The sequence below is a fragment of the Aedes albopictus genome, chromosome 3, assembly GCF_035046485.1.
Source record: "Aedes albopictus strain Foshan chromosome 3, AalbF5, whole genome shotgun sequence".
In the NCBI taxonomy this organism is placed as follows: domain Eukaryota; kingdom Metazoa; phylum Arthropoda; class Insecta; order Diptera; family Culicidae; genus Aedes; species Aedes albopictus.
In genome coordinates this window covers 200,521,654-200,549,433 of record NC_085138.1, presented here as the reverse complement: position 1 = coordinate 200,549,433, position 27,780 = coordinate 200,521,654, and the positions used below count along the sequence as shown (strand labels likewise).

Sequence of the window (27,780 nt, the reverse complement as noted above, 5' to 3'; positions counted from 1 at the left end):
AGATGAGAAATCAAAAATATTTGTTTATGTTGAGCCGAATCAATACACAAGAAACCATACTGCTTTACTAGCTGTAATGCATGCACAAATACGGTGTAGATAAAGCAAGCATTACCCCGTATAAACAATTAAATTAAATTATCATCACCAATTAAATTTGGATTCATGTTGGCTTTCTACTTCACAAAATCGTTACCTGTTTTGTGGCGTGGTTGGATAACTGGCTCTGTCTAGCGAACCCAACCAGAACTATGTGGATTTTCCGTTCAATTTAAAAAAGACAATTCACACCGTCTTCAGCCAGAGGCTGCACAGACTGAACACATTACTTACACTAGACCAGGGTTGTTAATAGTCATCGGAGCTGAAGCATAATCACTGACAACAACGGCTAATAAAAAGTTAGCGTCACTGAGTCAGCAGCAGGGATGGCAAACATACTTTTTTCTCTTTTCCGTTCATCGATACTGGCAGTAAAATAAAAACAAAACAACGGCAGCACCAATACTATCAGACGCCGCGCCGACGGCAGTCAAGCAGACGCTTGATGGTTTTCGCTTCCCCACGAAAATATTTATGAGCAGTCATGCTGAGGCGGGTGATTGCGAAAAATGTCAAATATTTTCAACTGCTAATAACTCACTTGTTTTAATAAATAATTTAAATCTATTTGCATGAATAGCTAGAGCACACTCCTAGCTTTGTGTGCATGTGAAGAAGTTTGTCTAGAAGCGGTTTGAAACGCAGAAAAATGCGAAAACGGAAGAGACAGAAATTTTTGTCGTCGTTGTGCTCGAGTACTGGCGCTCTCGCGCTTGGAAACCGTTTCGAGGAAGAAGGCTGCAGGAAGAAAAATGTTATGACATTTATTTTTCGAACAGTTTGAGTTTGGCTGGGCCTATGATGTTCGTGTGGAAAAATGTCAAATGTACAGCCGGTAACCGTTTTTTCCAGTACATTTCTCATCCCTGGTCAGCAGCTCTTGAATATTTTTCTTCAAACACCGTCAGTCAGTTTGCTGGTCGCGACGAAAAAGTTTTACCGTTTCTCTTTATTGGCATTTTCGTTGAACTGCTTGCATCGCCCTGTTAGAACGAACGAATAATCAGACTCACGGGAACGGCCGATCAGAAAAAAAAAATGCAAAAATGAAACGCGCTTCCCACCGGAATCGAACAAAAAACCTTCGGATTGGCAGCACGACAATCATACCAACAGAGCTAATTCAACAGCTCGGAAGGACCGAGGCTAAATCATCAATAAAAGCTCGACTGGTTCGCCTTTCGTCTGCAGTCAGATGCCATGTGATGGATGCATGTTCGTTTTTCGTCGTTGCAAAAGGAGACAAAAGAGAATGACGAAAACTATAGTTCCCTGTTTTATTTTCGGTTCATCCTCGTCTTGGTTTCTTTGTCGGTCGCTGATGATGATGAAAGTGACGGAGTTTTATTTGGCGACGAACTTTTTTAGTTTTTCGTCGTTGGTCGGTGACGAAACAGATGGTTACCAACCCTGCACTAGACAACGGACAACACAGAACACCCAGTGGCCCAGTGGTAAATTTTTCGTTTGACGAAAAGTTTCCACCGACTGGAGCGGGAATCGAATCCACACTCCACTTTTCAACACAATTTGTGCCAATGAACTTCAGTCATTACGTTGTCCAAAAAGAAACCAATGCTCAAACATTTTCATTAGTGTCAAACAGAGTTTTAGTTCAGCACCGCTGCACCGATGCGTACGCGGAAATTGCAGAAGACGTCAATATTACTGAACAAGAGGATTCAACAAGAATGTGCACAAATTTCGTACAAGAACTTTGATGTCACTATACTGGAACTGGCCAAAGGAGGTATAACTTCTGAAAAATCTCGAGACGCTTGAGCAATTCAGGAGTTAAGTTGAAGTCGATAGAAACCTGCTGATTTCTCCCATGGAAAAAAAGTTGGAGTTCTAACAGATAGTTCTTCTACAGCCCATAACAACACAATGCCTGGAGATCCTATCACAGGACCCATATAGCCGAGGCGGCAAACGCACGGGTATTCAGCATGACCATGCTGAGGGTGGCGGGTTCGATTCCCGGTCGATCCAGGATCTTTACGTAAAGGAAATCTCCTTGACTTCCTTGGGCATAGAGTATCATCGTGCCTGCCACACGATATACACATGCAAAATGGTCATTGGTAGAGGAAGCTCTCAGTTAATAACTGTGGAAGTGCTCATAGAACACTAGGCTGAGAAGCAGGCTTTGTCACAGTGAGGACGTTACGCCAAGAAGAAGAAGAAGATCCTATCACAATCATGCAAGTTGGGGAGACTGTAACGACACTCTCTAATGTATTCCAAACAACAGGAGATCAAAGCTGTTATCCATCGTCGTAAAGTTAAAAAAAAAAATCTTGGCATCGATGAATTGAAAAACATTATCCTGGAACATTTATCACGGAAGGGGCTAGTTTAACTCTCTAAAATCTACAATGCGTTCCTCAAACTATGGAAACATGCTCGAGTAATACCCATAGCGAAGCTAAACAACCCAACTAACATTTATTGTGAATGTAAACGTCAACAAAGCGTCCTTAATACGGCTTGATGCTGAGTTACTGTGTTGTACATATGGACGGAAGCTTCTATGCAAGCCCTATACCAATGAATCTGGCGAACTTAATCAGCTTGGACATGCTGTGCGAGAAGCTTCTATGCCACCAAGACATAGCTCTTTTCTCTGCTCCTATGTAACCACTAACTGAATAACATCTTGAGAAGGCGCTTTCTCAGCCTTTTCGCGGTTGGTTTATAATAGTTATACGGCATCCCCAAATTAATCGATTAAATATAATTAGGTTATGGATACCGTGACGCAATACAAGTGAAACTGGAGTTATCGATTTTAAAATTGAATAATTAAAGTACTTGCCGCTACTTGGAATTGAACGTCCGATCTTCGTATCCACTGGTCCCGATTATGTCCTCGCTGCCACACTGCTATAGACGAATTTCGCGCCAACTCGACCAGTGGTTGGCAACACCCTCTCAGAATCGAATGAAACTTGGTGGGCATAAAGACTAGGTTTTTATAAGCAACTTTGCATACTTAAATTTTCGAAAATTTTCAAGAGTAACATTTGAAGAGGGCCTAATTTTTTTTCGAAGAATTTTTTAAAATCGATGTAACTCAAAAATGACAAGACCTATAGAAAAGTGTTGTATGGGGGACTTTTAGAGAATTGTCCAAGCTTTCATGAAAAAATATTTTAAAAATTCTAAATACATTTTTACACGCTAAAAAATATATTTTTAAAATTAAAAGTCAATTTACAGAAAATGCCCACTTTTTTATGTTTTGAAATTTTTTTCCAAGAAAGTCAATATTGTTGCCTAACTTTCCTCCGTACATCACAAGATGGGCACTTTTAAGGAAAAAAAGTTTTTCTAACAAAAACTTTTTCATGTTATTTTTTTTAGCGTGTTGCGCATTAACTCGTACAGGATGTATCAAGAATCCTTATACCCATTTAGTAACACTTAATGGGCATTACAACTTTGTTTGATTGGGTGCCTTCTTTTTCTTGGCGTTGTATCCCAACTGGAATAGAACCTGTTTCTCAGCTTGTTTTGATATCTGAATGCTTAAAACAGCATTCTGTTTGCTGAAATTGTATTATTGTGTGCCTAGAACCAGTGAACTAACATCATTATTAGAAGCGAATGATAAAGAATCGGTTTTATTTCAACAATGGCTAACCACTGATCGGTGCAATTTGGAAACTATTACTAAGACTATAGACGAGTTTATTCCGTATTTTGTAGAAAAAGTTGATAAGCTTATAACTCATGATTTCGTTTATAAAGAACAATCCTCATTTTTGCGGGATAAAAAAGAATCTCTTAAACAGGGTGAAGTATTAACAATTTGTGACTTTTCACGAGGGCCCATATAGCCGAGGCGGTAAACGCACGGGTATTCAGCATGACCATGCTGAGGGTGACGGGTTCGATTCCCGGTCGGTCCAGGATCTTTTCGTAAAGGAAATTTCCTTGACTTCCTTGGGCATAGAGTATCTTCGTGCCTGCCACACGATATACACATGCAAAATGGTCATTGGCAGAGGAAGCTCTCAGTTAATAACTGTGGAAGTGCTCATTGAACACTAGCTGAGAAGCAGGCTTTGTCCCAGTGAGGACGTTACGCCAAGAAGAAGAAGAAGAAGACTTTTCAGAAAATTATTAATTTATCATTCAAAATTCAGCTCAAGGTTACCATTGGAATAATTCTCAAGCTACCATTCACCCCTTTGAAGTGTACTACAGAAAAGAAAATAAGTTGGAAAACTTGAGCTTTATAATAATATCTGAAGTACTTACACACGATACAACAGCAGTTCAGTTATTTATATCAAAACTGCTGGATTTCATAAAACAATCGATTGATTTCTCAAAAATTACTTTCATGTCAGATGGAAGCAGCAGCTCATTATAAGAACAAAAAAAAATTGCCAGTTTGTGCAGTTTTCGGTCCAATTATGGATTGGAAGCAGAATGGCACTTCTTCGCAAATTCACATGGCAAAGGTCCATGTGACGCTGTTGAAGGTACTCTCAAACGAATGGCAAAAAGAGCAAGTCTTGCTCGAGATTATGGAAACACAATCACAACTCCTCGAGAACTGTATGACTGGGCAGTTAAACAGTCAGATATACATATAACAAAATTAAATTTCTGCTTTATTTCAAATGAAAAATATGCAAAAATGACGGATGAACTTGAAGAACTATACACATACAGTCACGTAAAAACAATACCTGGTACACAAAAATTTCATTCATTTGTGCCAATTTCTGAAAATCAAATTGAAGCGAAGAAGTTTTCGAATTCAAAAGATAATCCAAAAAAGTTTACTTTGTTTCAGATAGACCAAAGATCTAATATTCAAAAAACGTTGCAATAGATTGTACAAAAGAAAATAATTGAATACACATATACATATGTACATATTTCATCAATACACAAGCGTTTTCATTGATATAAAACCCTAAAAGCAAATTTGTCTTGAGCCCTTTCCAATATCAAGCACGTTTTCAATGTCAAGCACGTTAAGATATTAAAAAAGTATTTGAGCCCATTAAGTTTTAATGGATTGTCATTAGGATTCTGGATACATTACTGTACGAGTTAATGCACAACACGCAAAAAAAAATAAAATGAAAAAGTTTTTTTTAGAAATTTTTTTTTCCTTAAAAGTGCCCATCTTGTGATGTATGGAGGAAAGTTAGGCAACTATATTGTCTTTCTTGGGAAAAAAAATTCAAAACATAAAAAAGTGGACTTTTTCTGTAAAATGACTTTTAATTTTGAAAAGATATTTTTTAGCGTGTAAAACATTTTTTTATATTTTTTAAATATGTTTTCTTGAAAGCTTGGACAATTCCCTAAAAGTCCCCCATACATCGCTTTTTTGTACAACTTATCATATTCGAGTTATATTTTTTGTGAAAAAAACGGCTAATGTGCAACACGCTAAAAAAACTAACATGAAAAAGTTTTTGTTAGAAAAACTTTTTTTCCTTAAAAGTGCCCATCTTGTGATGTATGGAGGAAAGTTAGGCAACAATATTGACTTTCTTGGAAAAAAATTTCAAAACATAAAAAAGTGGGCATTTTCTGTAAATTGACTTTTAGTTTTAAAAATATATTTTTTAGCGTGTAAAAATGTATTTAGTATTTTTAAAATATTTTTTCATGAAAGCGTGGACAATTCTCTAAATGTCACCCATACATCACTTTTTTGTACATCTTATCATATTCGAGTTATTTTTTGTGAAAAAAAACGGTTAAAGAACTTTGACTCCTTTTAAATGTTAGTCTAGGTTAATTTTGAAAAAACAAAATACGCAAAGTTGCTTGAAAAGGTAAAGTCTTGAAACCTACAAAATTTCATAACATTCTGAGGGGGTGCTGCCAACCCCGAAGACGCAACTCAAATAATTTCACAGCACAGAAATGGATAGCTGTAAAGAATTTGTGTAGTAGCTATATATCCCGCTTGAAGTTTGTTTTGACAATAATGTTTACATTCGACAAGCCGTGTTGGTAAACTAACAGTTTCTTTATTACAGCTTCTAGCTGCAATGAAATCGCATAATGGCCTTTAAAGCGCTGCTGGTTTGGGGATTTGTCAGTATAACGAATTGTACTGTATAGTAGCAGCTGTTTTGTTAGTGGGGACTCCTATTCAATTTGTTCAAGTTTTCACATCTTCCGGGAAATCTCCCAGAGTTGGAATAGAGTGGAGTAAAGGCAGCCCCAGTAACAAGCAATGGATTTCTGAAAACCGAGTTTGGTAGCTGTATGGTGCTTGTTTTACAGTCGTGTATTAGCTTATGATTTATATTTGACTAGCTTCTCTTTTATTCAGCGTTGACTGCTTTTATTCTATGGTTACACAACAGAAAGCAAATGACTGAAGCTTATAGCGCTGAAAATGTTAGTTGGGAAAGGCATTACTAAACCGGTGAGTTACCGTCCAACCAGCCTTATGAGTACGTTGGGTAGAACGAGTCATCTTAGCACGGTTGAATCGCCCTACGGTGAAGGCTGCCCTAATAGAAAAATATGATACAACGTGATTAACAACCCTTTCGGGCTATCATCTTGATCATACACTGAATGATACAATCATTCACCCAATCACCAGTGTACAATACATTTTTATTAGGGTGGGTATGTTATGCAATTAAGATCCCATTGTGATCCACTAGCTTCTGCCCAGCAATTCATATCTCTACCTTCGCGTGATACCGGCTGGAAACTACGAGCAACCTTAGGGAAGATCGGGTAATCAACCCCAGTGGGAACTTTGGTCGTAGTCTGACAGGGAAGGCAGTATTTGCTTCTGCAAACCTAAGCGTCTGTTCTCCAGGAGGAGCGACTCATAACAGCGTCTGATCCCCATTTTAGAGGCGGCTGAACAACGTCCGAGTGCCAGGAAAGGACTCCAAGCTCAACTGCGCACTATGGAAAGTAGGGAATTCATGAGGGAATTAGTATCAGGCCCTACGAGCCAGCCGTAAAAAAACCATTGTAGCGGAAAATCGGCAACAGAATAATACGAAATTAGACCAACGGCAACGACCCAGCAAACAAAAAGGACTTGCGATTTCAAACTCGGTACGCGGAGCTGCCAATCAACTTCAGTGGGAGCACCCGCATATACTCCACTGAAGGGCTGTTAGAATACAACCGCACACCCTCGCATATGCCCATCGATCAATACTACACAAGAGAGACATACCATGAACTATTTCCGCGATAGGGCGGCAACACTGTAACTGTCAAAAGCTGTTATTGAATAAATCATTCCAAAGTGCGTTTTTCTACGAACAACAAGTGTTTTCTCTTTATTCCTCCCTTCGGTCTTTCGGTCGTAAAGTCTTTTGTGTCTGCGCGTTCGCTTTTAGGTTATGGTCCCGGACATGGATGAAAAGGCGAAAATCACACCGTTTGACGGCTCCGGTTTCCATAATTGGCGTTTCCGGATGGAAACGGTCCTGGACACCTTCGATTTGTTGGATTGCCTCGAGCGTGAGGTGGACGAAATTGAAGAGTTTCGGGAAGAAGATGGTGATACGGCAGCGGTGAAGGCAGAGAAGAAGAAGAAAGTGTTGGAGAGAAAAGCGCAGGAGAAAAAGTGCAAGTCACTCATTGTGCAGGCGGTGGCTGACAGTCAATTGGAACTGATCAAAGACTGTAAATCGCCGAAAGTGATTTGGAATACGCTGCGGAACATCTTCGAAAAGCGTGGTGTTGCGGGGCAGCTCTACATTCGTAAGCAGCTGCTCACGCTCAAGTACACAGAAAGTGCCGGTTCGACGATGTCGGAACATCTGATGCGTTTTGATCGACTGATCCGAGAGCTCAAGGGGAGTGGTGCCAACGTGGAGGATTCTGACGCAATTTGTCACCTTTTGCTGACGTTGCCGTCGTCTTTTGACTCTGTCGTCACGGCAATTGAAACACTCCCGGGGGGCGTGGAAATGGACTTCGTTAAAAAGCGTCTAATGGATGTGGACATGAAGCGTCGAAATTTCGACGGTGCTGCTCAAGAAGGGGGTAGTGATGGTGTGGCTATGGCGAGCAAACATAAGAAGAAGATGAAGTGTTATCAGTGTGAAAAAGTGGGCCACAAGAAGGCCGAATGCCGTTCGCCGGTGAAGGGAAAAGTGATTGAGAAGAAACAGAAGAGCGACGTGGGCAGTACACAGAAGGCAAACGTTGGTGTGCGTGAAGAAAAACCAGAAGTGGCTTTCGTAGCAACCGATATGGAGGATTTCGTGAAGATCGGATGGTTTCTCGATTCGGGCGCGACAGACCATATGGTCAACGACTCTAGCTTCTTCGTGTCGATGCGGCGGTTACCGAAACCGATCGAGATTCTGGTTGCGAATGGACAGAAACTAGTAGTGGAATACAGTGGCCATGTAATGATGTACGTGCGTGTGAACGGGAAAACCACGAAGGTCGAAGCCAAAGACGTTTTATACCTGCCTGGTTTGAGCTGCAACCTGTTTTCCGTCAAACGAATTGCACGGTTGGGATTTAAAGTGAGTTTCGACAAAGAAAAAGCGGAAATCTCGAAGGACGGTGTGATTTGGGCGGTAGGGTGGCTCAAGGACAAACTTTACGAGCTGGATGTGTACTGCAAAGAAAGTGAAATGGGGAGTGCGCTAGTTTCCGGAAAAGTGTCGCAGAACGTGTTGCAGTGGCATCAGCGTTATGGACTGGACACGTTGGTAACGACAACCTGAAGCAGCTTACCCGGCACAGAATGGTGGACGGATTCAACATTGCAGACTTCGACGACGAAACCGTTGTGTGTGAGGCGTGTCTATCAGGTAAGATTGTTAGATTACCATTTGAACCCAGCGAGGAAAGGCGATCGTCGCGCCCTCTGGAGCTTGTTCATAGCGACGTTTGCGGTCCAATGACCCCGCAGACTTGGGATGGGAACAGGTTTTACGTCTCCTTCATCGACGATTACTCTCATTTTACAATAATCTACCTGATGTCGTCGAAAGATCAAGTGCTGCAATGTTTCCGTGAATACGAAGCTCTTGTAACCGCTCACTTCGGATCGAGAATCTCTCGGCTCCGGACCGATAACGGAGGAGAGTATGTTGGGGGTGAAATGCGGCGATTCTGTCGGAGCAAAGGTATAGCAATGGAAACGACCATCCCCTATACGCCGCAACAGAATGGCGTGTCCGAAAGGATGAATCGGACCCTCATGGAGCGCGCCAGGGCCATTCTAGCGGAGAGCGGTTTCGAAAAGGAGATGTGGGGCGAGGCTGTGTACACGGCCACATATGTTACCAACCGTTGTCCAACTGCTGCTGTTGATGTACACAAGACACCATACGAGCTGTGGACTGGCCGCAAGCCGGATGTCAGCAAGCTGCGAATTTTCGGCTGCGCGGCGTACACCCACATTCCGAAGGAGCTGAGAACCAAACTGGACCCCAAAGGAAGGAAGCTGTATATGGTGGGATACACAGTAAACGGCTATCGTTTGTGGGATGCAGAGAAGCGCAAGGTTATTGTGGCGAGAGATATAGTGTTCGATGAGTGTTCGCTGTTCGGCGGCAAGCAAGAAGTTCAGGAAGCACCAATGAAGGAGGTTGAGCTGTCTTGCAAGAAGCGTGCTGTTGCAGAACCGGAACCGGAAGAGGTGTCTTCAGAAGATGATGTTCCAGAAAACGAAGTGCAAGAAGCAGTAGTACGGAGAAGTGGACGAGCGAGGAAAAATCCAGTATGGTTCGACTGCTATGAGATGTCGTGCGGATTGGCGTTGAGCAGGGATGAGAAATGTACTGGAAAAAACGGTTACCGGCTGTACATTTGACATTTTTCCACACGAACATCACAGGCCCAGCCAAACTCAAACTGTTCGAAAAATAAATGTCATAACATTTTTTTTCCTGCAGCCTTTTTCCTCGAAACGGTTTCCAAGCGCGAGAGCGCCAGTACTCGTGCACAACGACGACAGAAATTTCTGTCTCTCCCATTTTCGCATTTTTCTGCGTTTCAAACCGCTTCTAGACAAACTTCTTTACATGCATCACAAAGCTAGGAGTGTGCTCTAGCTATTTGTGCAAATCGAATTAAGTTATTAATTAAAACAAGTGAGTTATTAGCAGTTGAAAATATTTGACATTTTTCGCCATCACCCGCCTCAGCATGACTGCTCATAAAAATTTTCGTGGGGAAGCGAAAACCGTCAAGCGTCTGCTCGACTGCCGTCGGCGCGGCGTCTGATGGTATTGGTGCTGCCGTTGTTTTGTTTTTATCTTACTGCCAGTATCGATGAACGGTAAACAGAAAAAAGTCTCATTTCCATGCCTGGCGTTGAGTGCAGAAAATTTCGTTGAGGATTTGCCTAACACCGTCGCTGGACTCAAGAAACGAGACGACTGGGAACGTTGGAAGCAGGCGATTACGGAAGAGATCGAGTCACTGGAGAAGAACAAGACCTGGATCCTCACTTCGTTGCCGACTGGACGGACCGTGATTGACAGCAAATGGGTGTTTAAAATCAAGCGCAACGAAGTCGGTGCCGTCGATCGTTACAAAGCGCGGCTTGTTGCCAGGGGGTTCACCCAGCGTAGAGGCTTCGACTACGAGGACACGTACTCTCCGGTAGCAAAGCTAACTACTTTGCGTGCCGTATTAGCTGTTGCGAACTTCGGAGACATGCACTTGCATCAGCTCGATGTCAAGACCGCATTTTTAAATGGAACGTTGAAACAGGATATCTACATGCGGCTTCCAGACGAGTTCGGTGCAGGGGACTTGGTGGCCAAACTGCAGAAGTCTTTGTATGGCCTTAAGCAGGCCTCACGTGAGTGGAACAGGCGATTCCATGACTTCATCGTGAACCTCGGCTTCAGGCAAAGTCAGGCGGATAGCTGTCTCTACATCGCTTGGAAAGACGGAGAAGCAGTGTTCCTGATTATTTACGTCGACGATATCATAATAGCCAGTCGTTCCATTTCCGTCGTTGATGCTTTGAAGAAGAAGTTGAGCCTGGAGTTCGAAATGACCGACCTAAACGATGTCAAAATGTTTCTCGGCCTGGCGATTGAGCGTGATAGAGAGAAGGGCGTGCTCCAGATCAACCAGAAGCAGTATTTGCTAAGTCTTTTGAATCGTTTTGGTATGGGAGAATGCAAAGCTGCGCCTACACCAATGGAAGCTGGACTGAAGCTGGAAAAGGCCACAGATCCGTCGAAGTTTACTACGCAACCGTATAGGGAACTCGTCGGTTGCCTTATGTACGTGACAGTGACATCCCGCCCCGACATAAGCGCAGCAGTGAACTATTTCAGCGGCTTTCAAAGCTGTGTCACCGACGTACATTGGAGCCACCTCAAGCGAGTCTTGCGTTACATACGCGGGACTGTGGATCTGAAGCTAGTGTTCAAACGGGATGACGTGGACGGAGTTATGACCGGATATGCTGAATCCGACTGGGCGGGGAACGTCACCGATAGAAAATCCGTCTCCGGTTACATTTTCAAGGTCTACTCGGCGACAGTGTCTTGGACAACGCGAAGGCAGACATCGGTAGCGCTGTCTTCAGCTGAAGCTGAGTACATGGCGCTCAGCGTAGCCGTGACGGAGGTTCTGTGGCTACGACGGTTGCTGGTGGACTTGGGCGTGAAAATCGATGAACCTACAGTGATCTTCGAAGACAACCAAGCGTGTATTAGAGTGGCTGAAGATGATAAGAAGATGAAGAGGTTAAAACATGTTGATGTGAGATACCATTTTGTTAGGGACGAGATTCAAAAAGGAGTGATTCGCTTAGTGTATGTTCCAACAGACAGTCAGATCGCTGATGTGATGACAAAAGGACTCAATAAGACTCAGTTTGTTAAGCTACGGGAATTGCTCGGGCTATTCGTTTGACGGGGGGTGTTAGAATACAACCGCACACCCTCGCATATGCCCATCGATCAATACTACACAAGAGAGACATACCATGAACTATTTCCGCGATAGGGCGGCAACACTGTAACTGTCAAAAGCTGTTATTGAATAAATCATTCCAAAGTGCGTTTTTCTACGAACAACAAGTGTTTTCTCTTTATTCCTCCCTTCGGTCTTTCGGTCGTAAAGTCTTTTGTGTCTGCGCGTTCGCTTTTAAGGGCCGCGTCTTCAGCATCGTTGCACTGCAAGAGGTGTATTGGACAGGATACATGGTGCGAACGTTTGGACACCATCTAACAGAGCTGCGGCAACACACGCGAGCTGGGAACAGCTTTCATCGTGCTGGGTGATATGTAGAGGCGCGTGATCGGTTGGTGGCCGATCGACGAAAGAATGTGCAGGTTGAGGAGCAAGGGCCGATTCTTCAACTTCAGCATAATAAACGTGCACAGCCCACACTCCGGAAGCACTGATGATGACAAGGACGCATTTTACGCGAAGCTGGAACGCGAGTACGAACGCTGCCCAAGCCACGACGTCAAGAACATCATAGGAGATAAACGCAATATTCTCCATTTCACAGGTTTGGACCATCCGATTAAATCCGATTCAGAAGCTGCGCACAAATTTTCTGGCGAACATGACGTCGCGATCAGCTGATCGGTTCTAAAAAAGTTGATCATCAATGTTAATTTCTATTCCCGACCAGCCTAGATAGCCGTGTAGTGGCGGTAGCAGTTCCCTCAACTGGCTAAGAATATCACTACGGATTGCCTAATCCGGTGGTAAAAGTCCACCAAACAAGCGACCCCTAATTCATGGTGTTAAGCGTACCGTGCCTAGGAATGAATGGTTAGGGGGGTCTTATAAAAACTTAGCCGTGAACGGAGCCTGTGGAGTACCAGGGCACCCTCCACAGTATGTTACCCTACTGTGTTAAACGGAGCAATGACGCAGTGGACCTTATTTGTCTTCGAGATAATCGGCCACTTTTCTTACGTCTCAATTCCGAGGCTTAATAAAAGTGGGTAAATGATTTTTTTTTATGACAGGAATTAAGGGAACGTTCAAAAATTACGTCCAACATTTGGGGGAGGGGGGGTCTACAAAAGTGTGACAGTACGTGTATTGGGTATAGGAAAATAGCGTGACAGAGGGGGGAGGGGGGGTCTAGAAATCCCAAAAAATGATGGACGTAATATTTGAATCTTCCCCTAAGTTCGTACAGGTAAACCTTCATCACGCAAAAGGTGCTTCTGCTGTGTTGAGTCGAAGGTTTAAAAAAGAAGGACTGGAAGTGGCGCTTATTCAAGAGCCATGGTCCAATAAACGAAAGATTCTTGGAGTTCTGACACAAAATAGTAAACTATTTTATGATGAGCAACAAGATTCACCCAGAACCGCTGTCTTAGTACTCAAAACGTTAAAATGCTATCCTATTACAGAGTTTATCAGAAACGACATTGTTGCGGTCATGGTAGAGGAACCAACCACCAGGGGTAAAACTGAGATCGCTGTGGCTTCAGCTTACTTTCCTGGTGAGGTTCCTGAGGCACCTCCTCCTGAGATCGCATCATTTGTCAAATTCTGTGAAGAAAACAACAAATCTTTTATCATTGGCTGTGACGCCAATGCGCATCACACGGTTTGGGGTAGTACGGATATTAACAGTCGAGGTGAGCCTCTATTAGAGTATCTGTCTTCGAACAATATAGACATTTACAATAATGGTGATAAACCTACTTTCTCAAATGTAATCAGACAAGAGGTCTTGGATCTAACACTGTGCAATGCTGCAATCTTTGACAAGATCACAAACTGGCACGTGTCAGATGAGATTTCTTCATCTGATCATAAACACATAATCTTCAGTTGGAGTGGTGGAGATTATTCTAGAACCGCATTTAGAAATCCCAGGAGGACAAACTGGGATCAATATGTAGAATTGTTGAATACACATTCATTTACAATGGGAGAAACTATTGATTCAACCCAAAAGTTAGAATCATTTTCTCAAAGGGTAAATGAAAGTATCATCAATTCCTTTAACAGAAGTTGTCCCACCATACAATTGTCTTCTACTAGAGACGTGCCATGGTGGAACTTTGAACTGGATCGCCTTAGAAAATTTTCTCATAAAATGTTCAATAGAGCGAAACAAACGGGAGATTGGACTCAGTACAGGAAAGCCCTGACTGATTACAACAACGAAATACGAAAATCGAAAAGAAAATCTTGGATGCTGACATGTGAAAACATAAACAGCACTCCTGTAGTTGCAAGACTACAGAAAACGCTTGCAAAAGATCATTCAAATGAATTGGGAAACCTGAAGCGCGACGATGGAGCTTTTACCAAAACTCCTCGCGAAACTTTGGATTTAATGATGGAAACCCATTTTCCAGGTTCGGTTCTAAGTGTGGATTCCACTGATACTATATCTCTGGAAGGTGAAGGATGTCCTAGTATAAACTCAACGGAGTCAACTAGTACAATAAACACCGCCTCAGATTTTTGCTGATGAAATCTTCACGAAGGCCAGAGTGGAAAATGCAATTAGATCTTTTCAGCCTTTTAAATCTGCAGGAGTTGATGGAATATTTCCAGCACTGATTCAAAATGGAGAAGCGGTGTTGGTTCCACCACTAATTGAGATGTTCAAGGCTAGTTTAAGATTGAATTACGTTCCATCAAAATGGAGACTTGTAAAAATTATCTTTATACCAAAAAAGGGGAAGCGAGACAAGACGCATCCCAAAGCATACAGGCCAATTAGTCTTTCTTCAGTTTTGTTGAAGACTATGGAAAAGGTTTTGAAGGATTTTATCAATTCTTCTTACATAAAAGACCAGACCCTTATCTGACTTCCAGTTTGCTTATCAATCTGGTAAGTCAACGGTTACGGCACTTCATTCGCTAGTAACAAAGGTGGAAAAAACGTTTTCAGAAAAAGAAATAGCTCTATGCGCCTTTTTAGACATAGAAGGAGCATTTGATAATGCCTCCTATTCATCTATGAAGCGTGCCATGGAGAACAAAAACTTCGACCAATGTATCATACATTGGATTTATACTGTGCTTGCAAAAAGAGAAATCACCTCTGAGCTGGGAAGTTCTTCTATAACAGTAAGGGCAACGAAAGGTTGCCCTCAAGGAGGAGTCCTCTCACCACTAATGTGGTCCTTGGTTGGTTGTAGACGATCTTCTAAAAAGCTTGAAGGAAAAAGGTTTCGAAGTTGTGGGCTTTGCAGACGATATAGTCATAATAGTGAGAGGAAAGTATGACGAAACTGTTTCGGAAAGAATGCAAAGGGCTCTAGACTATACACATTCATGGTGTATTAAGGAGGGCCTTAGCATCAACCCGCCATAAGTCGTAATTGTCCCTTTCACTAGGAGAAGGAAGATCAACCTAAAAGCTTTTCGGCTTGGAGGGATACAAATTCATCCTAGTGATCGAGTCAAATACTTAGGTTTGATACTGGATGCTAAACTGAACTGGAATGCTCAAATTGAGTCCGTGATCGGTAAGGCAACAAGTGCGTTCTGGTTATGCTCCAAAACTATTGGCAGGAAGTGGGGCTTGAAACCAAAAATGATAATGTGGATTTATACTGCCATAATCCGCCCAAAAGTGACGTATGCTTCGTTTGTCTGGTGGCCAAAAACAAAAGAGACTACCACGCAATCAAAGCTTGCGAAAATTCAACGTCTTGCGTCCATTGCTGTTACAGGAGCGATGCGAAGCACACCATCAAAAGCTTTAGATGCGATTCTTAATCTGCTACCTTTGCACGAGTACGTGCAATTAAAAGCAGAAAAGGAATTGCTGAGACTTGAACAAGTTGAAAAGTTTTTGCCAGGTGATCTTGTAGGTCACCTGAGCATTTCACAATACTTCCAAAATAGGCCAGTAATGAAAATGATTAAAGACTGGATGAAACCTGCGGAGAACCATGATGTTCCTTACAAGTTGCACGAAACAACTCGTGCAGATTGGGAAGTCGGAGGTCCCACTGTTCGTCAAGGGCACGGGTTCCCAACCGGTGGTCCGCGGCCCCCTGGGGGGCCGTAAAGCCAGTCTGGGGGGCCGCGATATTACCAAAAAAATTGTTAAATTTTTATTCTATTTTGTGCAAATTATATCAATTTTTAATTTTGTATACAACCACCCCCAAAAGCCACAATTTGAGGAACAATTTTCAGTATAAAACGCCTTCAGAAGAAAAAATTTTCGGCTGCGCCGCTATTTGTCAGCTATGATTCAAATTGAATGTTCATGACACCATTTTTACAAAATGTGAGTGTCATTGATCGTCGAAAATCCCTCCCACAGTAAATTTCTGGCTAAGTCACTGTACCCAAAAAACTCGGTTTCGGTCATATTGGGAAAATTACCTATTCTCGGCCGTTTTGTTCTCTTCGTCTTTGGGGTTTTTTTTTTGAAACCTATTGAACTCAGAGTTGGTCTCAAATCATTCCCAACTAAGCTGAATTATATGACCAAGTTTCGGGCAATTCGGCTGACAAAAACCCCACATGACGAAGAGAACAAACCTGCCGATAATACCCATTGTCACCCTAATTCATATTTTTTTTTCTAAAAATTTTCATTGGGCCGCGGATGTTTTGACAATTCTTAAAGGGGGTCGCCACCTCAAAAAGGTTGGGAACCCCTGGTCAAGGGTCAATCAAATTCTATACAGATGGCTCAAAAGTTGGAATAAAAACGGGAGCAGGAATCTACGGCCCTGGAATACAAATTTCAGTGGCGATGGGACACTATCCTACGGTGTTTCAAGCAGAGATTCTTGCTATTTTGAAATGCGCAAATGTCTGTCTTGAGAGAAATTACAGATATGCAAATATTTGTATTTTCTCAGATAGTCAAGCTGCACTAAAAGCATTGTGCGCTTACAAATGTGCTTCAAAGCTTGTCTGGGAATGCATTCTTTCACTGCGCAGGCTGTGCCAAGGGAATTCAGTAAACTTATACTGGGTTCCAGGTCACTGTGGCATTGAAGGGAATGTAATGGCAGACGAGCTTGCTAAAAGTGGTTCCAATTTACAGTTTGCTGGCCCAGAACCATTCTGTGGTATATCAAACTGTACAATTAAAATGGATCTGAAACGCTGGGCTGAGCAGAGGGTGATATCCAATTGGATGGATGTCAAAAATTGCAATCAGTCAAAACGATTTATAACACCAAATGCTTATAAAACCAAAAAGCTCTTAGAGCTCAACAAGAGAGCTCTATGTACATACACTGGCCTAGTAACTGGACACTGCCCGAGCAGGTATCACTTGAAAAGTATTGGCCATATTCAGAGTGATATCTGTCGTTTCTGTAATACGGAACGTGAAACCTCGGAACATCTGCTTTGCAGTTGTGGTGCTTTATACACGCGCAGGCAAAGATTTCTAAATAGTGGTTGCTTGCAACCCAGTGAGATCTGGTCTGCAAAACCTGGGAAGGTCTTGGAGTTTATCAATTCCATTGCACCTGACTGGGAGACGACGCGTCGTGGCAGTAGCTGATTACTTGACACATGGTAATTAGCTGGCTAGATGCGAATATCAAAACGGGACATGGGAGGAAAAAAAAACAGGGGAGGAAAAAAAAGCTGATCGGTTTGTTTGCATATGCGACAAATACAGACAAACATATGCGTTCAACCGGACCTGTGATAATTGACAAATTGACATCGATCTAAACGCTCAGATAGGCCAGAAGGAGGAATTATGACCGACGATCGGAAAGTTCAGCGCCCACCAGCAGACGAACGATAACGGCCTACGACTTATTGATTTCGCCGCCCCCCAAAAATATGACCATACCTTTTTCCAACACAGTCTCTCTTATCGTTACCACCACAGCAGACGGAATCGCAAATTGACCACGTTCTGACTTCTGTTTGATAGACGGCCTTTTTCCGACATTATCGACGTCAGGACTTATCGTGGCGCCAACATCGACTCCGACCACTACCTAGTAATGGTCAAACTGCGTCCAAAACTCTCCGTCATCAACAAAGTACGGTACAGGCGACCGCCACGGTACAGCCTAGAGCGACTGAAACAACCGGATGTCACCTCAGCATACGCGCAGAATCTCGAGACCGCGTTGCCAGACGAGGGCTGCTGGAGTACAGTGAGTACAGTGCAGTGAAAGCAGCCATCAACGACGCAGCCGAAAGCACCATCGGGTACGTGGAACGGAATCGACGGAGCGAATGGTTCGACGAAGAGTGCAGAACGATTTTAGAGACGAAGAACGCAGCGCGGGCGATGATGCTGCAACAAGAGACCCAACAGAACGTGGAACGTTACAAATAGAAGCGGAAACAACAGACCCGCCTCTTTCAGGAGAAAAAGCGCCGCCTGGAAGAAGCGGAGTGCGAAGATATGGAACTGCTGTGCCGTTCCCAAGAAACATGGAAGTTGTACCGGAAGCTCAACGCATCCCGCAATGGCTTCGTGCCGCGATCCGTAATATGCTGGGATAAGGACGGAAGCTTGTCTTGACGGACGGACGTGAGATGATCGAAAGGTGGATCAGCACCTATATGACGCGGAAAACGTAGGCACGGGAGTCCACGGCAACGGAGGAAACGACTACGCCAGTGCATCGGAGAACGGAAATGAACCAACTAGACGTGTGCGCCGAACTTTCGGCGTGAACTCGGTGTGCGTCGGCGTAAGGCTTCTTAAACAATTATGAACAAAGTTAACTACTTTCTAATGATTGGATTACAACAAAGGAACATCTAGCTATGTGCTGCTGCAGAAATTTTCTGGTTTTGAAGGTTGTAGCCGTTCTGAGGAGCGATACGCCGATCGGCGTGCGGTTTTCACGCCGCCGCCGATCGCCACGCCGACGCGCCGTTGCTTCCTGGATCGGCTTCAAACATCATAACCATAAACTTTTTCCACCATTGCATGGGCATAACACTCCTTTACCAATCCCCGTTTAAAAAATATAGCATATTAGGTTCATGATGACTTGGGGAGCCACACGCTGATTTCTCGTCGGCGCGGCGGCGCACACCTCTAGAACCAACTTCCATGCTGAGGGCAGTTAAAGATGCCATTCATCAGCTCCAAACCAACAATGCAGTTGATAAGTATGGTATCGCAGCTGAACTCATCAAGATGGGCCCAAAAAGTTGGCCACTTATCTGCACCGGTTGATAGTCAGGATCTGGGAAACCGAACAGCTACCGGAGGAGTGGAAGGAAGGGGCAATCTCCCATTCACAAGAAAGGCGACCATTTGGAATGTGACAACTTCAGAGCGATCAGTATTCAATAAATGCTGCTTACAAAGTGCTATCCCAGATCATCTTCCGTCGTCTATCACCAAAACCGAATGAGTTCGTGGGAAGTTATCAAGCTGACTTCATCGACGGCCAGTCGACAATGGACCAGATCTTCACCGTACGGTAAATCCTCCAGAAATGCCGTGAATACCAGTTCCCAATGAATCACCTGTTCATCGATTTCAAAGCGGCATACGACAGTATCGACCGCGCAGAGCTATGGAGAATCATGGACGAAAACGGCTTCCCTGGGAAGCTGACTACACTGATTAAAGCAACGATGGACGGTGTGCAAAACGGCGTTAGGGTTTCGGCTGAACTATCCATTTCATTCGAATCTCGCCGGGGACTGCGACAAGGTGATGGAATCTCATGCCTACTCTTCAACATTGCTCTGGAAGGTGTGATGCGATGAGCCAGGCTCAACATCCGGGGAACGATTTTCACAAAATCTTGTCAATTTGTATGCTCTTCGGCAGAGATGGAAACACTCTCATCGTGAATCAACTCGCGAGTGTAAAACCAACAAACGGTTTACTCACGGTGCCGAGAGTAAGCCGTGTGTGAGTTTATTCGCACCCGCTTGCTTCACGAGTATGAAGCAAAACAAAAACAAAAACACTCATGAATTTTTATTCGCGAAGAACAAGTGGAGATGCGGGAATTGCATTTTAGTGCGGTTTTAATAGCAAAACAAGTAATTATCCATCAGATAGTAGTTTTTTTTTTTTTTTTTTTTTTTTTTATTTGATTCAGGATTTAACTATACAGTCATTCATCCTATTACTATGTTAGAGAAAAAGTATCAAATTTTTGATAATAAATCAGAACGTCTAAGAAATTTTACAAGTTTGTCTTCTTCTTCTTTTTCAAAGCTAAGGATTTCACATAAATTGTCTTTAAGATTGCATTGACTTCTTTGTAATTCATACTTTCTGCAATCCACAAGTATATGCCGCACTGTCAATACTTCATTACACGTTTCACATATATTTGAGTCTCTACTAAATAGATGTCTATGGGTTATGTTCGTGTGCCCTATCCTTAATCTACTTAATGCTCTCTGTTCCGCTGCAGACGACCGATCTATCCATGGAAAAGTGGAGACTTTCACTTGCCGAAGAAAGTTGGAGCATCGGTACCATTCATTTTCCCATTTATAACGGATAGCTGCTTTACAACTTCGTATGGCATCTTCTCCCGGGATGGGAATTTCCATTATTTCCGCTGTTGTTCCTTGCTTTGCTAGGTTGTCTGCTCTAACGTTTCCTGTAATTCCGACATGTCCTGGTATCCAGCATAGTACAACTCGTTTTGTTAATAGTTCCTTCTCCAACTGTTGAATCCAAGGATGTCTAGATTGTCCTTTTTGAAGCGCTTCCAGTGTGCTTGCTGAATCCGAAAAGATAACCGTTTGTTCGTTTTCATTGACGAGATTTTGTACAGTGTAGAGAACAGCCATTGCTTCAGCGGAAAAAACTGAGCACTCCTTGGGTAGTCCGATCGAGATATTGATATTATCTGAAGCTATTCCAAAACCAACGTTTCCAGAGTCTACAGAGCCATCGGTGAAAAATTTTCGGTACTGTTGGTATGAATTGTTGAGCAAATGCCGGTAAATCTGGTTTGCTTTGATTGGTGGTTGCCCAACCTTATAACTATGTTTAACAGTCCAATCGATATTAGGTTTTCTATCGTACCAAGATCTTCCAGTTATGCAAGGTAGACGGGCGATACAGGGAATTTGATTGCCAGTAAGGTTTTCATAGGCAAGTCTAGCCCTTCGTATTGAAGGGTAGTTGCGCATGATGTGTGCGGCATCATCATCTTCTAGTTGGTTAGATTCTTGTCTATCACATAGAAGATTCTCCTTTTCTAGTAAACGAATAGATTTCGATGCAGTCTGCTGGATTACTAAATAAGAAAAAGGTAATTGTCCAGATTCTGCCATTATCGATTCGATTGGACTTGAGCGAAATACCCCACATGCTTCACGTACTCCGGCGTTATATAGAGGTTGTAGCATTTTCATATTGGTAGAACTGCCCCCATTAACCAATGCTATTCCAAATAGTAGCTTTGGAAGAAGGACAGTGTTGTTGATTTGTAATAGTGTTTTCCTGGCTCCTCCACCCATACGGTTTCCTATTGCTTTGAGAAAATTTATTGTTGTCTGACATTTGTTTCGTACTTCAGCTACATGTCTCTTAAAATTCAAGCGACTGTCAAAAAATACTCCAAGAATTCTAGCATATTTTACTTCAGGGATGGATTCATGATTCATGATCAAATCAGGTGTTTCCGGGTGTTTTCGTTTTTTGCAGATATGCATGAATCTGGTTTTTTCGCTGGATATGGTTAATCCGATTCGTGCGCTCCATTTTTCAAGCGCTTTGGCAGCTTTTTGCAGTCTTTTCCTAACTGCTCTAGGTGTATGTCCTTTTACGACTACTATAACATCGTCAGCATATACAAACATTTCAATTTCTTTGGGTGCGTCATTGAAAATCGTCTCCATTAATACGAGAAATAGTGTCACTGATAATGTAGATCCCTGCGGCACTCCTGTCTGTTGAACACGCTTAGATGACAAGGTGTCCCCAACCGCAACACGAAAGCACCGGTCAGTCAAAAAGCTTCGTACGAAATTTAGCATTCTTCCTCGGATTCCCCAGCCATCCAATATTGATATAATTTTATTCCTATTAGCTGTATCATACGCCTTTGTGATATCGATCATGAGAATTTCGCAGTGATCCTTGCTATCCACTACGTTTCGGATCGATTCTTCTAATGCTGCCAAATATAGATCGACCCCTCGACCCTTACGGAAGGCGAATTGGTGTTTATTCAACCGTTGGTGTTTTTCCAGAGCTTCTACGAGCCGTCTATTTACCATGCGTTCGACAGTCTTGCCTAAGCAACTGAGCAAAGTTATTGGACGCTGATTTCCCAGGACTTTTGGGTCCTTGCCTAACTTGGGAATCGGTATAACAATTCCTTCTTTCCAAATCTGTGGTATTTCACCTGTTCTCCAAATACAGTTGATCGTGTCGAGTAGTTGCATTTTGATTCGTATAGGTAGATGACATAGCATTGGATAGCTAATGTTGTCAATTCCTACAGATTTACTACCAGCTTTATCTAACGCCCATAATAACTCGTCAATTGTGAAGTCTTCGTTGAAGCCATCAATCGTTGTTCCGTCGCCTGAATGATTCGATTGACTTTCGATTGTTTCCTCGGATGAGCTGGAAACTTGTTGAAAGAAGTTGGCTAGTTGTTCTGCAATACTCCCTGGTTCAGTGACTGTTTCATCACCGATTTTCAAAACGCGGTTCTGGCTTCGTCGTTTACCGCAGAAGGCATTAAAGCGTTGCCACATTTCGTTGCTGGATGTTTGGGGGTTAAAACTAGCTGCAAACGATTCCCATGAGGTCTTTTTCGCGCATTCAACTATTTTTCTTGATTCGTTTCGGGCTAGTTTGAAGTCTGTTAAAGCTGCTGCTTTTCGTGGATCATCATTCTTCAAGCGTCTTAGTTTCCGCAATTTTCGCCTACGCTCCTTAATCGCTGCTTCGACTTCGCTGTTCCACCAGGGGGTTACTTTCTTTCCTACGTTGCCGGATGATTTTGGAATACTGGCCTCGGCTGCGTCAATTATTGAACTGCTGAATTCTTCCACGGTTAAAGCACTATTTCTTGGTATTCGTTCCAAAATAACGTCTTCAAACTCTGTCCAGTTGGCGATGTTGTGTTTCCATTTTTGGCGCTGGCGTAATGGTGGTAGACTTGCATCTGAATTTATTAATATAGGGTAGTGGTCGCTCGTCCTGGTGTCATCGTCTACTTGCCATTTATATTTACTGGCAATTTCCGGTGATGCTATTGATAGGTCTAAAACAGACGTTGCTCCAGAGCGGGGGTCCAATCTGGTGTGTTCTCCAGTATTCATGAGCACTAATCGGTTGTGTGTTATAAGGTCTTCTATAATGGCTCCGTTCGCATCCCTTTTCGAACTTCCCCACATTGGACTATGGCAGTTGAAGTCTCCTAACAACATTATTGGTCGTGGCAGTTCCTCTATTAGTTTTTGCAGTTCTTCTTGCAGCATTTGCGGGGGGGTGTGGCACGGAATATATATGCTAGCATAGGTAGCTGCAACGGGATACATGACTTGCGCTGCTACTACCTGTAGCGAAGTTCTAAGGCTTAAGAATTTGTACGATGAGTTCTTATGTACCGCAAGTCCCACTCCATTTTGCGAAGATGATCGCGGACCGAGCCGTATGGACCAGTCGTACTCTCCATGGTGAAACTTCTGGAAGACTGTTGTTCGAGATACTCGAGTTTCCTGTACAGCTATTATTGTTGGTTGATGCTCGTTGACAATTAACTGTAGCTCAGGATATCGTTCGTGTACACCATTCACATTCCATTGTAAGATACCTGCGTTGTTGTTTTGTCGACTGTTGCATGTACGACCGTCACATTGTCCAAGAGGTACGTTCGTGGAGATTGCTGTAACGTAGTGTGCATCATTTGACTGTTCTGTATTGTTAAGTGAAAATGTACTTGCCTGTGTAACGCACAGGCGCCCGTCGCCGACTGCCGCCGAAGGAACGTCAGCCGAAACTGGATCATCTTCGGTCAGGGTCAGCGACAGGCAAGGCCTGATTTCAGTTAGGTTTCTTCGGCTATGGCAAACCGCACTGGGGGATTCTCCATCAACGGGCTGGGGTATGACGTCCCGGATGAATCCTCCACCCAGCTGCGCTCCCTCGTAAGAGAGTGAGGGGGGTACTACACATTCCCCTCCCTCAAGTCTGCCATTGTCCAGGTTGGTTGAAGCGTCAATATTGGTGAAATGTTCGTCGTAATCGGGTGTGCTGCTAGTACTGTTTTTTGATGGGGTTCTATTTTCCATGACGATGAGGTTTTGTGGACGAGCTACTCATTACTGGACCTTCGGTGTCCGAGACGTACATGGGAGTAATAAGGAAATCCATGGGATCGTTTTGCTCAACGTTGCTCAACGTCAATCGTTTCGGTGGTGGGCTTTTATCCTCCAGATCTGCTGAACACATTCTTTGGATTTCAGGAGCTGTTTGTTTAGAGTTGTTGCCGTGATTCCGCCGTTTGGGATAACCTTTGTGCTTTCCTGTTTCTGTTGTCTGGTCCATCTCAATTGGATCTGTTTGTTTCGGTTGTTTCGTCTTCTGAAGTGATTCGGGTTGGTTGCGAACCTTTTCAGCGAGCATTGCTATGTATGTTTTCATGCTGTCCATCTTCTTCGACATGTTTTGGATCTCTTGTGATTTTTCATTAACGCTGGCAATCAGCTCTTCAATCTGCCTGTTCTTTTTCTCAATGGATTCCATCAATGCGTTATATCTGGATGCACTCATTGAGGGTTGAGCTGCAGCTTCTGCATAACTGTTGCCGTTTTGAAGTCTTCTACGAGCTTCTGGATATGACAACTGATAATCGACCTTCACTTTCACGACTTTCATTTCATGCTGATACGCTGGGCACCGTCTGAAGGTGGAACGATGGTCGGCTTCACAATTCACACATTGAGCTGGTTCATCGCATTTTTCCACTACATGTTCTCCAGAGCAGTTATAACATCTTTTTGGTCCGGGGCAGCGTACACTCAAATGCCCGAATCGGTAGCATCCATAACATTGTAGAGGGTTTGGGTAGAACGGTTTCGTGGCGACGCGAGTTAGTCCAACTTTCACATGCTCAGGATACGTCGTGCTGTTGAACGACAGGATTAACGCTGGAGTATTCGCTTTCTTCCTATCAACGATTCGAGTGATGCGCTTTACCCCAATTACTCCCTGAGGCGTCAGAGCATCTTGAATATCCTGTTCTGTCATATGCAACAATTCTGTTGTTGATAAGATACACTTGCTCAAATTCAATTTGGGATGCAGCGTGATGCAGATTGGCGTTCCGTCGGATAGTTCAGTGAGACCGATGAGTTTTTCAGCGTGAACCGGATTGCGTACTTCGATCGTGCATTGCGTTCTTTGTACATCGCTGCGTGCTGATTCAACAGACCCTCCAATAACAGCTTCAACACTCTCTCCAATGATGAATGGATTTGGAAGAGGACGATTTTCCTTTGCTCGCATTTCAAGAATAATCAGTTTGCCGAATTCATTTCCAGGGTCCAGGAAGGCCGGATATCGTGGTCCTATGGGACCACCAGAGGTGGCCATGATGAAGCTTCGGCTTCAGTCAGTTATGTGAGGTTCATAACTAGTAGCCGAGAGCTAAATTGATTGTTCGTAGGGTAGCAGTCACCTGCTACCTACCCCAGATTTGATCAATTTCACGATATGCTTGTTTACGTTCTGTGATACACACACTGTTGAACGTGAACGATGCGAGAAGTGAGTCGAGAGATACTTTGACACTTTATCACTCGTGAGACTCGAGTGCGTCTCGTCGTACACTTGCTCAGCAAAGGCAAGTGGAACCGACAATCGCGACCGAGAATATTTACGAAAAATACGACAAAAATACTGTATCTAACGGCCCGATTTTAACCGATATGCTTGGATACGTCGATCAACAAGCCAATAACTCGAAAAACGTGATTTCTACGATTTTACGATAACGAAAAAATTAGATATATAGTTGGTGTGTTCGCGCACGCGGTTTGCACAGCAGTGTTGCCACACATTAACTGAGATAGTAGTGTTTTGTGCTTTATTGTTCCTGAAAAGTAAATTTGTCGGCCGTGTAAATGCCTTTTTTCACAAAATTGAAAAATGTTTAGAGCTGCTTCGCGAATCAATCACGAGTGCGGCCAGCTTTGTTAGCTCGCGAGTGAAGGAAGTGCGAATATATTCTGGCTTCTGTTGTTCACGAGTAGGATAGCTTTGCGTTTGTGTCTGCTCAGCTGCTTTCCTCGCTGTTTCCATCACTGCTCTTCGGACGACATGGACATTATTGCCAGAACATTTGGAAAGCTATATATCCGTAGCTAGGGTGATCATGCTGCAGCATGGACTCGGCAAAACATGGAACGATATAAAAGAACGCGGAAACAGCAGGCCCGGATGTTCCGGAAGAAAAAACAAATGGAACTACAAGAAACATGGAAGTTCTACCAAAAGCTCAACGCATCACGCAGAAGCTTCTTGCTACGAGCCGAAATGTGCAGGGATAAGGGCGGGAGCATCTTGACGGTCGTATTTGTATTTTAACGAGTTTACCGGGTGGAGTAAGACGAAACAACAAGTTAACATGATGTAATCTATTCATTATGAATAATTTAAATGTCATAACACATAATTCTTGAATGAAACAATCTTTTGATATTAGATAAATTTCAAAATTTTATCGTGTTCCATCTTGCTCCACCCGTTTTAATTTGCCCCGGTGTACCTTTTATGGCTTAACTGCCCATGATTGCCTAGTCGACGTAACCACCATTGACAATGTCAGCATTCACGTGTTAATATCTATAATATGTGCGTAATTGTGATCAGTTTCAATCAATAGAGCACAAGGTTTAATCACTAGCTGGATAACAACGTAAAAATCTTAAACTATCCATTATATGTATAACCTATTGTTAAAATTTCAAGTTTGTTGAAAACTACAGTTGCACTCACGTCAACTATGCGAATATGGACGGGTCTGTGTCAATTGGCATAAGGCCGTTTGGCATAAGGTCATTTGGCATAAAGCCATTAGGCATAACGGTCATTTGGCATGAAGGACACTTGGCATAATAAAGAACGGTGCATTTCGGTTATGCCAAATGTCCATTATGCCAAACGACCTTATACCAAATGACTTAATCCCAATATGGACAGTTAAGCTGCGGCAGGTTTCTCTATACGAAATGTGAAAATAAGTTAACCTACTACTCTCATTTCTGAGCACCCAGTAAAGCAGAGGATCGAAATCTGGGAGATTTTTAGAATTGTATCCTTATCATCCTAATTCAAAACATAGGTATTCTGGACCATTGTGCGTGCAATTAAGCCCAACACAAACGAACCCTTCCCGGAATACTCACCACCATCCCAATGTTGTTTCGTGTGCTGTCCTTGCACTCTTCGATGGATTCGTCCAAGACAACGTTCATAAACGGATCGAATCCACGCAGAATACCGGAAACCACTCGTCCGCCGTTCAACTTCAGAGACAAACGTTTGTCCATGTACCTAAAATAAGGCATATTGAGACGCCGAATCATAACATAACCTAGTTCATGCAGTTTCCAAGAGCTAGATAGCTTAACCAAAAACACTTACTTTTTCAACTCTGGGGGATGGGCCTTTGACATTTTTGCGAATTAAAACCAAAAAACGTTCGATTACTAATATAATTTCCACAGAAATCACCGAGAAGCGATAAACTTTTCAAAGCAATCAACCCGCCGAGCCCTGAGAAAATAGGCCGAGCCAAAACTGTGCGCGAAGCCGGAGAAGATGCAAAGTTGAAT

The 27,780-nt window shown here is 43.1% G+C and overlaps 1 protein-coding gene and 1 long non-coding RNA gene across 2 annotated transcripts in view; one reads left to right on the top strand and one right to left on the bottom strand.

The window, feature by feature from the left end:
- Positions 1-6,443, top strand: LOC134291140 (uncharacterized). The gene is made up of 2 exons (XR_009998929.1): positions 1-3,918; positions 4,212-6,443. It is a non-coding gene; the product is annotated as an uncharacterized LOC134291140 (long non-coding RNA).
- LOC109404483 (probable small nuclear ribonucleoprotein G) overlaps positions 1-27,780 on the bottom strand; it is a 27,937-nt gene extending 157 nt beyond the window's left edge. Inside the window, exons 1-2 of the mRNA XM_019677371.3 lie at positions 27,590-27,780; positions 27,352-27,499 (exon numbers count right to left, since the gene is read on the bottom strand). Coding sequence (XP_019532916.1) covers positions 27,352-27,499; positions 27,590-27,621 — 180 coding nt within the window. The 5' untranslated portion in view covers positions 27,622-27,780. The remainder of the gene's footprint in view (positions 1-27,351; positions 27,500-27,589) is intronic.